At 46.3% G+C, this 12585-nt stretch overlaps 1 protein-coding gene across 1 annotated transcript in view; it reads right to left on the reverse strand.

Annotated features, from left to right (window-relative positions):
• Positions 1-12585, reverse strand: part of LOC137142969 (P-selectin-like) — a 47543-nt gene that overhangs the window by 20666 nt on the left and 14292 nt on the right. The window contains exons 5-7 of the mRNA XM_067532522.1: positions 8358-8543; positions 5910-6095; positions 3848-4033 (exon numbers count right to left, since the gene is read on the reverse strand). Coding sequence (XP_067388623.1) covers positions 3848-4033; positions 5910-6095; positions 8358-8543 — 558 coding nt within the window. The remainder of the gene's footprint in view (positions 1-3847; positions 4034-5909; positions 6096-8357; positions 8544-12585) is intronic.

Genomic DNA, 12585 nt, shown 5'->3' on the forward strand with positions numbered 1-12585 from the left:
AAGTTATGTATCTATCCTGGAAATTATGTTCTTAAAGCCTTATAGGCAGCTCACCAGGAGGAGACGTGCCTCAGATAGGTTCCATTCAGGCAGCGGGTAGCAGACATTCATTTTCTCTGTCTGGTCATTGGTATATTGTAAGTATCACAATGGGGTATTGTATGTAACCCAACAGAGGCATATTTGCATTACTGAGCCTGATGCTAATGTGAAATCACAAGGGAGGAGCACTGCAGGAAAAACAAAACCAGCCAGGGTACCCTGTTTATGGGTAAAGACAATGGATTTGGGCAAGTATAACTGGGGTGGGGGGTACAGAGGGACAGCTTGGAACCTTCACCAAGGAGATGAACTGTCAGGCTGTTCTGTTTTGCGAAAGCAGGATCATAGCCAACCTGACTGGAAAATACTGCCAAGTAGGTGAGTTCAATTTCATTGGACAGGAAGTTATCTTGTTGGCTAAGTCTAGGCTCTAGAATGTGTTATGATTTTATTTTATATGTAACCATTTGTTTCCAATATTTCTATGTGCTATTACTTGAATCTGTTTTCTTTGTTACATATTTCTTTATTGCTTATTGTTACTATGAACATATCTAAGTGCTGTGTGTTAAACAGAGCGGTGATCTGAGGTGTAATTTGTAAGCTGGGGTCTTCTGTTTTATGGGAGTACATGAGAACAGCAAAACAAGGACACTGGACTTAAAAAAGGCAGATTTCAGCTAACTCAGAGAAATAATAGGCAAGGTCCCATGTTGCAACCAATTAGTAAGGAAAGGAGTCAAGTGGGGCTGGTAGTTCCCAAAAGATGTAATATTAGCAACTCAACATCAAGCTATTCTGACGCAGAGGAAAGATAAGAGGAGACACAGGAAACCAGTGCTGCTGCAGAAGGAGTTTTCAGCCATCTAAAACCAAAAGGGATACATACAGGAAACAGAAGGAAGGGCATGTCACCCAGGAAGTACACATGGGAATAGTGCGAGCATGTAGGGACAAAATCAGGAAAGACAAAGCAAGGAATGAGTTACAGCTGGCAAGGAATGTTAGAGATGACAAGAAGGGGTTCTACAAACATGTTAGACAAAAAAGAAAGATCAAGAACGGTGTGGGTCCTTTGCTCAATGGAGAAGGTGATAAGGAAGATGATCAACGGAAGATGATAAGAAGGCGGAACTGCTCAATGCCTACTTTGCTTCAGTCTTTTCACCAAACATAATATATGACCAGACAAATAGCGAAGTTATCATAGACAATAAAGGGGAAAGGATGCAGATTGGGATAAGTAAAAAACAGATCAGAGATCTTTTGACCAATATCAATGAATTCGAGTCAGCAGGGCCTGATGCTATTCACTGCAGGGTGCTGAAGGAATTAGCTGAAAAAATCTTGGAGCCACTGGAATAATATTTGCAAACTCACGGATGATAGGAGAGGTCCTGGAAGACTGGAGAAGGGCTAATGTAGTGCCCATCTTTAAAAGAGGGAAAAAAAGAGGATCCAGGGAACTATACCTGAGAAGCTACTAGAGCAACGTATAAAACATTCAATTTGCAAATACCTGGAGGATGAAGTGGTGATCACTAGCAACCAGCATAGATTAACTAAGAACAAGTCGTGCCAACCAGCTTGGTTTCCTTCTTTGACAAGGTAACTGGTTTGTGGGATGGGGGAATGCAGTGGACATAATATACCTGGACTTTAGGAAGGCTTTTGACACAGTTCCACATGATATTTCTAATAAGTAAGCTGGAGAAACGCAGGCTCTTTAGAACTACCATTAAGTGGATACATACATAATTAGTTAAACAACCGCAAACAAAGAGTAACTATGAATGGAATGATGTCAGCTTAAAAGGAGGTCTCAAATAGGTTTCCACAGGGCTCTATTCTGTGTCTATTCTGTGTGTTGTTTAACATCTTTATTAATGACCTGGTGTGATGCTGTGTATTAGAAAGGTGACCGTTTATAGCACCGTTGTCACCATTGTATGACAATTTCCATAAATCTTATACGAAGTGTATCATGTGAGATGTCAATGGAAAAATGATGATTAGCTAAATGTGATAATCCTGTTTATATGAATATATCATCTTTGTATCTGAAGTTATGAATAATGGCTATGTGATTGTATCTTATACCTTTATTGTATTCCTGGGGGACATCCACCAGATGAATTTACGTCAAGGCTAGACAGCTGGGTATTGATGGCTCATCAAGAACAATCTCAGCTCTTACAATGGGCCATTGAAGAAACTCATCCCACTGTGGCACAATGCACCCCATGTACACCTTATGGGATGATTGTGTATCATTCATGTTCACCCTTATAATGTAACCGTGTATTGTTTAATGCAAAGTGTATCATGTATGATGTTTTTGAAATGCTCATGACATGGTGAACATTGTTGTTATAGCAGTATGTTTCTTGTAATGTCATATGCATAGTTATGAAGCTCTGCTATGTAATATTTCCAAATATGTCTCTCTAAGGCCGATCTAGGCAGACACTAAAAGCAGCTGTAGTTCACACCTCACTAAGGCATGCATAAAACAATCCAGCTCTTCCAGGAACAATGGACTAACCTAAGCATCAGATAAGGTGATGATTCTTGACTCTGGACGTGGAGAAGATCAGGCAGGTATACTGTTGCTCACCTGGGGCTGGGGCCGGGGAGCGTGAGGCCCCAGAGGGGAGCATGGAGACATTTGAAATAGAAGGGACATTTTGCTCTCAGAGGCTCTGTCTTGCAATCCATCTACAAGACAACATCAAGACTGTCCACAGGGGGAGAGCCTGGTTGGGGCCTGACCAGCCAGCCTGTGGTGAGAACCATCTAAGACTGTAAAGCTACTGAAGTGTTAAGCTTAGTTTAGAATGTGATTTGCCTTTTATTTCCTTTTGATTAAATCTGACATGCCTTCCTCTGACATAATCATTTAAAATCTTTCTGTACTGAATAAACATATTTGTTTGCTTTATCTAAAGCAGTGCATGTGGTCTGGCTGTGTGCAGAGACTTCATTTAGAGTGACAGAGCTGATTCAAATCAATTTCTTGTGGTCCATTCAAACCCTATGGTTCTATGATTCTATGACAAGGCTCCCTCATGCTAACATGTGGTTGTCGCAAGGTACCTCACAGCCCTGGGTACCCCTGGGAAGTGCCCCAATTGCCAGAGGCATTTTGTGTTGGGTAGGGAAATATTAGGGATTGGAGGACTGTGGGTGGCGTGCCGTGGGTGCTGAACGCTGGGTGGTGAAATGCCTATGCAGACTGAAGTGCTGGACTGTTAGTGCCACAGGGGGATGAGGTGCCATCATGAGTTGAAGGGATAGGTGCTTGGATACGAGGGCCCAGAAGAGCAGGATGTGGTGTGAGGCGGTGCTCCTGGGTGTGGTGCCAGAGACATGGACTGATGGTAAGTGCAGTGTCAGACTGGTGGGAGGCCAGGAGGCCAAAGGCTGGTTGTGCCCAGGACTGAGGTGATGGGGGAAGGGATGAGATGGCAGAAGGTAGGGTTCCAGGAAGCTATAGTGCGAGGGATCGGAGTGTGGTGGGGGATGGAGCATCAGTTTACACTGCTGTAAAAGGCTGCACAAGGCACAGGGCAATGGCGACCCAGACCCATTGTCTGCCCAGGACACAACTTTCTCTCTGTAAAGCTTTTCATTCCATGGCTGCCCCAGATTGAAGGATCCTGTCCCCTGGCTCCCAAACCATTATACACAATAGCTCGCCTCTCCTGCACGGGCAGATTTGGGCAGCCATGGAAAGGATGCCTGGTATTACAACAGCTCCACCATGTACATTCTGGACACCCCACAGTTAATGCTGTGCATCTACCTTCACAGCGCAGGAGATGCCCTGTCCATTCTCCCAGAGCTGTGCACTCCAGCATCTCCGGTCCATTCTGCACAAACCCCGTCTCGCAGGAGAAGGTGCAGGTGGAATTATACGTGAAGTCTCCATGAAAGTGAGAGCAGTTTAATTGGCCCCTGCCCGGAGAGATCAGCGCTGGGCACTTGACAGCTGTAATAGTAATGGAAATTATACCCAGGAATAGATTGCTCAGGTTAAATAATAAGGACATCAAGCGCAGAATCATAGAACATGAGGGTTGGAAGGGACCTCAGGAGGTCATCTAGTCCAACCCCCTGCTCAAAGCAGGACTAACCTCAGCTAAATCATCCCAGCCAGGGCTTTGTCCAGCTGCAGCTTAAAAACCTCTAAAGATGGAGATTCCACCACCTCCCTAGGTAACCCATTCCAGTGCTTCACCACCCTCCTAGGGAAAAACTTTTTCCTAATATTCAACCTAGCCCTCCCCCACTGCAACTTGAGACCATTGCTCCTTGTTCCGTCATCTGCCACCACTGAGAACAGCCTAGCTCCATCCTCCTTGGAACCCCCTTTCAGGTAGTTAAAGGCTGCTATCAAATCCCCCCTCATTCTTCTCTTTTGCAGACTAAACAAGCCTAGTTCCCTCAGCCTCTCCTCATAAGTCTTGTGCTCCAGCCCCCTCATTATTATTGTTGCCCTCTGCTGGACTCTCTAACTTGTCCACATCCTTTTTGTAGTGGGGGGCCCAAAACTAGACACAATACTCCAAATGCGGCCTCACCAGTGCCGAATAGAGGGGAATAATCATTTCCCTCGTTCTGCTGGCAATGCTCCTACTAATGCAGCCCAATATGGTATTAGCCTTCTTGGCAACCAGGGCACTCTGCTGACTCATATCCAGCTTCTTATCCACTGTAACCCCCAGGTCCTTTTCTGCAGAACTGCTTCCTAGCTCGTCAGTCCCCAGTCCATAAGCAAAGTAATTCCAGAAGAATCCAGTATCAAATGTAATCCCATTTCACATCCCGGTGTTACAATAACATGACCGAGGCTCATTTATCGATGGTTCCCTGTTCAAATCAGTGTAAGAAAGGCATCTCCATCAAACTAATGAACTTCTAATGAACACTGAATTCACTACCCCAAATGTCAGTTAGCGTAGACAAATATCTTCCCTTTATGACTCATTGAGACACTAAAGCAAATTCGTTCTCAGCCGTCAGGGTAAAACAGTGCGGAGTCTCAGTTCCCAGTCTAGTAGGTCAGACACTGTATCCTACTCCTGTACGGGCTTCTCTCGGCAAGTCTATGGCTGATGAGATACTGACCTGGCTACTGTATGTGCTAGAGATGCATTGGTATAGGCATGCTGCAGACCTCCATTAGTCCAGTGGCTCTCAATCTTTCCAAACTACAGTACCCCTTTGAGGAGTCTCATTTGTCTTTTGTACCACAAGTTTCACGGCACTTAAAACTACTTGCTTACAAAATCAGACATAATACAAAAATGTCACAACACACAATCACTGAAAAATAGCTACCTTTCTCATTTTTGCCATATAATTATAAAATAAATGGATTGGACTATAAATATTGTACTTACGTTTCAGTTATAGTATATAGAGCAATATGAAATATAGAGCTGTATGAAATTTTAATTTGTACTGACTTCAATAATGCTTTTTTATGTTGCCTGTTGTAAAACAAGACAAATATATAGATGAGTTGATGTACCCCTGGAAGACGTCTGCGTACCTCCAGGGGTACACGTACCCTTGGTTGACAACCACTGCATTAGTCTGTACAGATTGATCCATGAGGTCTGCACAGCCCAGAGTACTAGAAATCCTGGCCTTAGCTTACATTATCATAGTGGCTATAGAGTTTCCTGTGAGTATTCATGGGGCCTCTAACTCCTTGGTTTAACATTTCTTTGATTTGCTTTTCTATTCCTTAATTTCAGACATTCTAAGGCCAACTCAGCGTTATGCTCCCCAGAGCTTCGTACCAGGCGAGCGGAAGCAGCTTCCCAAGCCAGTGCTGAAGTGTGTAGTTTGTACTGTACCTTCACAGTGTGGGGGACGCCCTGTCCATTCTCCCAGGGCTGTGCACTCCAGCGTATCTGGTCCATTCCGCACAAACCCCATATCGCAAGAGAAGTTGCAGGTGGAGTTATACGTAAAGTCTCCATGCCAGTGAGAGCAGTTTAATTGACCCCTGCCTGGCGAATCCAGCACTGGGCATTTGACAGCTGGAACAGCAAAGCAGAACTATATAAGGAAAAAGTCTAGAGGTGCCAGAGGTTGGTCGATTGTTGTTGAAAGAAGAGCCAGGGGAACCAGCCAATGGGTATGTATGTGAAGTACCATGGGAGTGTGGATACATGAGGGTGAGTTCTAGGGGCAGGAGTTGCTGGGGGATACGGTTCCAGAGTGCCCAGGGGTCAGTCCACAGACCAGTTTTGTTCAACACCTTCATTAATGATCTGGATGATGGAGTGTATTGAACCCTCAGCAAGTTTGCAGATGACACTAAGCTGCGGGGAGCAGTAGATACGCTGGAGGGCAGGGACAGGATACAGAGTGACCTAGACAAATTGGAGGATTGGGCCAAAAGAAATCTGATGGGGTCAACAAGTACAAGTGCAGAGTCCTGCACTTAGGACGGAAGAATCCCATGCATTGGTACAGACTGGGGACCGACGGGCTAGGCAGCAGTTCAGCAGAAAAGGACCTGGGGGTTACAGTGGACAAGAAGCTGGATATGAGTCAGCAGTGTGCCCTGGTTGCCAAGAAGGCTAACGGCATATTGGGCTGCATTAGTAGGAGCATTGCCAGTAGATCGAGGGAAGTGGTTATTCCCCTCTATTCAGCATTGGCGAGGTTACATCTGGAGTATTGTGCCCAGTTTGGGGCCCGCACTACAAAAAGGATGTGGACAAGTTGGAGAGAGTCCAGCAGAGGGCAACGAAAATGATTATGTGGCTGGAGCACATGACTTATGAGGAGAGGCTGAGGAAACTGGGCTTGTTTAGTCTGCAGAAGAGAAGAATGAGGGGGGAGCAATAGAAGTCTTTAACTACCTGAAAGAGGGCTCCCGGGAGGATGGAGCTAGGCTGTTCTCAGTGGTGGCAGATGACAGAACAAGGAGCAATGGTCTCAAGTTGCAGTAGGGGAGGTCTAGGTTGGATATTATGAAAATGTTTTCCCTAGGAGGGTGGTGAAGCACTGGAATGGGTTACCTAGGGAGATGGTGGAATCTCCATCCTTAGAGATTTTTAAGCTGTGGCTTGACAAAGCCCTGGCTGGGATGATTTAATTGGGGTTGGTCCTGCTTTGAGCAGGGGGTGGGACTAGGTGACCTCCTGAGGTCCCTTCCAACCCTTATCTTCTATGATTCTATGACATTCCTATAAGCAAACTAGGAAAATGTGGTCTAGATTCAATTCTAGATGTTGGGTTCAGAACTTCTTAAAAAATCATACTCAAAGAATAGTTACTATGGTTCATGTCAGACTGGGAGGGTTTATCTAGTGGGGTGCATCAAGGATCAGGCCTGGGTCCTGTACTATTCAATATTTTCATTAATGATTTGGATAATAGAGTGGAAAGTATGCTTGTTTAGAAGAGGGGGTATCTGATAACAGTCTTCAATGATGTTAAAGGTTGTTATAAAAGAGGGCGGTGATCAATTGTTGTCCATATCCACTGAAGGTCGGATAAGAAATAATGGGCTTAATCTGCAGCAAGAGCAATTTAGGTTCAATATTAGGAAAAAATGTTTTAACAATAGGGATAGTTACATTCTGAAACAGGTTACTTAGGGAGGTTGGGTGTCTGGGGTGGTCTAGGTTTATTTGGCCCTGCCTCAGCTCAGGAGGCTGGACTTGAAGATTTCTTCAGGTCTCTTCCAGCCCTATGGTTCTACGTGTTAGGTGATGCATTGCTGGGAATGTCAGACCCTGGGGGTGGTATGCCATGGGCTCTGGGTGGAACAGTACTGTCTGGAATTAGGTGTTGTAGTGTTAATGCCTCAGGGGCATGAAGTGTCATCATGAGTTGAATGGTTATGTGCCAGGAAGTGCGGTGCCAGAAGGGCAAGCTGCCTGGGGGGGAGAGGCAGAGACATGGACTGATGGTTATTGAATTGCCAGGTGGGTGGGGTATCAGGAAGCAGGTGGCTGGCTGTGTCAGGGGGAAGGTGATGGTAAGAGAAGCCAGGGGATATGGTGCCAGGGGTTGTGGGGCTTCCACTTGGCACCGGTGTAAATGGCTGCACAAGGGGCAGGGCAATAGCAGACCAGGCCCATTGTAGCCCTTTTACACAACTTTCTCTGTAAAGCTTTTCATTCCATGGCTGCCCCAAATAGAAGGATCCTGTCCCAAACCATTCTACACAATAGCTGTCCTCTCCTGCACAGGCAGGGAGCTGGGCTCCCATGGGAAGGGTGCCCGGTATCACACGAGCTCCACCATATACACTCTGGAAACACCAGTTAACGCTGTGTCTCTACCTTCACAGCGCGGGGGATGCCCAGTCCAGTCTCCCAGGGCCGTGCACTCCAGCATCTCCGGTCCCTTCCGCACAAACCCCGTCTCGCAGGAGAAGGCGCAGGTGGAGTTATACGTGAAGTCTCCATGCCTGTGAGTGCAGTTTAATTGGCCCCTGCCTGGGGCGGCCAGCGCTGGGCACCTGACAGCTGGATACGAGCAAAGTGAGGACAGTTAATGTAAGGATACCTTCCCCCTGGCTGGGGCCCTCTGTACCCTGTTCTCAGCCCCCAACAGCAGCCCCCCATCCCGAGTGGAAATGGCAGAGCAGGGTAAGGGATGGAGTCATGGTGGAGAGCAAAAGAGGGAGGGTAATTCAGCCAACTGCATGGGAGCTGTCTGTTTTTGTGGAACCCCATCTAGTACTCCAGCTCCTCTCCCTCATGTCACCTGTCATAGACAATCTGTGAGCCCCCGTGACTCATGAGGGCAACCACCAGGTGAAGCCATGACAGCATTAGCGGGGGGCAGTTAGAATAACATTTCCCCAAATTACCTGTAGAGTGGCCTGCCCACATCCCCTTTCCAGGCCTGGCTTCCAGTCCCCCCCACCAACTGCACCACAGCAACCAGACATTTCCACTGACGGGAAAGGAGCTGGCTCTGGGTCTCCAACCAGCGGCGATGAGGGGCACAGAAGTAGCTCACTGCTTTCATTCCTTCAACCCCACTCCAGGATAGAGTGCGCCCAGCTTTAGGCATGGACCCTGCAGCATTCTGGGATAGCCCCATGCTTGTCACAGCTGCCATGAACCCTGAGTTAATCCTGATGAAGCAGCAGCTGCATGGACAGGGATGTCACCCAGGGCAACAACTTTACAATCCCGGAGCTGCTGGGAGCTGCACTCAGTCATTCAGCTGTGGCGCCTCCTTCACACCCTGGAAGTTCCCACCCCTCGCCCCTTTCGACATGTTGCTTATTTCTAGTTTGTCTGTATCACTGTGTCTTTCCGATTGTCAGCTTTTCAGGGGAGGGGGCCAACTTCTATTCTATATGTGCCCCGCGTGACAGAGTCCCCACTGCAGCCATTTGGCCCAACTGGAGGCAAATTGATAACAGTCATAACAGGGACACCGATAGTTTAGGATGCCTAAATATTTCCATTCTAACCCCTGGTTTTTCAGATGCTCAGAATTTCCCAAAACTTTTGCTTATTGGGCTACTGCTTATCTGTACATAGGTGAAATTATTGGGAAAGTTTAAGCCAAATCTAAGTTTGAATTTTGAGAAATGTGAAGAAATATATTTTCCCCGTATAAAACAAAAATTCAATGCAATGTTTTCTTTAACATCTCTGCATGCAGAACAGTTTGGGATAGAGAGCTGAAATTTACAGGGGAACACTTATAAGAGGGGAGAAATGCCTGAGAGAATGGGGTTGGACTTATCTGAGTTGTGACTTGTGACATTCACAGTGTATCCATGCACCCATGTATTTACTGATAACATTTATAAACCAATGTTCACAGTGTGTATGGCCAACTTAACTGTGCAGGTCGTATGCTCCCTAGCGCTCCTGTGGTCATTCTGTGCCACCATCTCAGCTGTGCACTGAATGAAGAGCTCTAATGGGTGCACACTCAGCAAGGCAGGTCCTTGTCTCATTTAGTTGGATGCTCATCCGGCAATGCAAGATTTCTCAGGAGCTGTTGTCTCACTGAGTGTGAATGATGCACAGGGCAGGGCATCCTGCAGGTGCCAGCCAAAGCATTCCAGATTGTGCAATTTCTTTGTTCTTTAAAACAACAATCTGGGAATTTCTATCCCAAAATAATGCTAAGTGGACACTGAATTTGCACCACAAGGCACTCAGAAGTCAGGAAATGCTGACATTACACCTGCACACGCAACTTGGACAAGTCAGCTCCCCTTTGATCATACATTGTGGTACAGCTTTCAGTTATGAGATCACATCCTACTTATATAAAACAATATAATATCATAGTTTTTCCTACACCCTGAGCTACACACAAAGAGCATATTTTAGTACCATGTACTGCTCTGTATATGGAGTCCATGAACATCATTTCAATGTAAGCTGCAGGGTGACAGATGCGTCCCTACAGAGCCCTTGTTATGCTGACTGCCCATCATCTAATACTGCAGAAAATAAGGCACAAGGTCCTGCCGCTGAGCCCAGGTATTCACTGTGCATCTTACACAGTCCACCTTATAACTTGCAATCATTTGATATGATCTTTTATTGCATTCTTGGAGCAAAAGTACTGACCTGCGACACCTGAAAGAGCTGCATTGTTAGAAACTTCAAGGGGGTGCAATTAATGAATCCATGCCAAATATAACATTTAAGCCCAGCTAGAGAAAAACAATAATTCATCTATGGACAGATGTAGCTATGAAATATTCAAGAGCCCCATTAGAATAGGGGGAGTCTGGCCTTCTGGTGCAGGGGAGACCTGGGTCTGTTGCTGGCCTGAGAGGTGACCTTGGGTGAGCCACTTTCCCTCTGTGTATCTCAGTTGCACCATCTTTATAATGGGGATAATGATACTGACCTGCTTTGTAAAGCGCTTTGAGATCTACTGATGGGATGTGCTAGACAAGAGGCAGGTGTTTATTATTATTTAAAGAGTCAGGTTGGACAAGACACATTCAGGGCTCATGCAGTCCAACTGCCCCCAGTTGAGAGCTCCTCATGATTGGAGCCAAAATGTGTCGTATCAAATGTGATTAGTTAGTCAATAAAATGATTTGCTCTTTCATACTAGGACTCTTTATAGACACCCCACTCATGTTTCAGAGACCTTCTCCCTTCCTAGCTTGGCTTGTTTTGGTCTAATGAAATGTTCCGGAGCTAGCAAAAATCTGTCTGTCTGTCGCCGTGCCATTCTTTCAGAGCTAGGAATGAGTCTATGGTCCCATTAAAGAAACAAAGTGCATAGAAATGGCTACACAATGACAGCACCAAGGAAAATGATAGACTACAGTAGTATTCCAGTCAGCCAGCAGGGGCAGCTCATTCAGTTCCATGAATGAGGTGGCTGGGCCTTGACACACATCTATAATCACAGCTACCAAATCCTCCTGTACGCACCTGCCTATGTGCCACTAGGTCCTCCACCTGCCTGGAGAAACCCCTCTCACCAGGCCAAGGGCACTGCTTTCTCCCCTGAAAAATCTGGCTGCCCTGACAGCGACAGCTTGTACTTTCAAATCCAAACACTCTGACTATTGTGACTATCTGCAGCAGCAGAAACCCAGGCAGTGCAGGGGTTCAGAGGGGCCTTTCTCATTGGAAACCACCCACCTGACTCTTTGTGTAGTGGGCACGATCTAAATGCCCAGCGCAGCCACATTGTGTGGGGGGAAGCCGCTGCAGACTATTCACTGCTAGAATTTAAGCTTTTCGAGGCTGTGGTCTGCAGTCACCCCTTGGTCAGTTCCTAGAACTCAAAGTCAGACTGGTTCCGTGTTGCATCTGTTAGTATTTCTCTGACAGCTGCACACCAAAGCCAGCCTTAGCACATAGAATCATAGAATATTAGAGTTGGAAGGGACCTCAGGAGGTCATCTAGTCCAACCCCCTGTTCAAAGCAGGACTAACCTCAGCTATATCATCCCAACCAGGGCTTTGTCAAGCCTCAGCTTAAAAACCTCTAAGGATGGAGATTCCACCACCTCCCTAGGTAACCCATTCCAGTGCTTCACCACCCTCCTAGTAAAAAACTTTTTCCTAATGTCCAACCTAGACCTCCACCCGTGCAACTTGAGACCATTGCTCCTTGTTCTGTAATCACATGACTAGCCCTGCAAAACAATTTGTGCTAGCTCTAGCTGTAAGGGACTGTTCTCTGCCTGCTCTCACTGCTATGCACAGGGTTAACTGAGGCTGTGAGGAAAGGTTCGCTGGTTACACCCCAAACATATCTATTCCTACACAACTCTGCCTCTCCCTACTTATCTGATCTTGGTTTTTATCACATTTCCACCCTCAGGCCCTCTGCTCTACCCATGCTGTCGCTTATCTGGCTCTCACAATCATCTTTGTGCTAACTTCTGAACCAACCCTTTTTCCTAAAATGCTCCCCCCCTCCCCCCCGGCCAGAACTAATCTATACAGATACAGGGGAATAGTGAGTGCAAGGAGGGAGGCAGTTTGCCTGTAAATACAAGTGCAGGGGTGTGCACAGGAATAAAAATTTGGCAGCTTTTGGAGAGGCACTTTCTGT

Source organism: Emydura macquarii, unplaced genomic scaffold (assembly GCF_026122565.2).
Source record: "Emydura macquarii macquarii isolate MOO-44397 ecotype Brisbane River unplaced genomic scaffold, CSIRO-AGI_Emac_v2 contig_3287, whole genome shotgun sequence".
NCBI classification, from domain to species: Eukaryota; Metazoa; Chordata; order Testudines; family Chelidae; genus Emydura; species Emydura macquarii.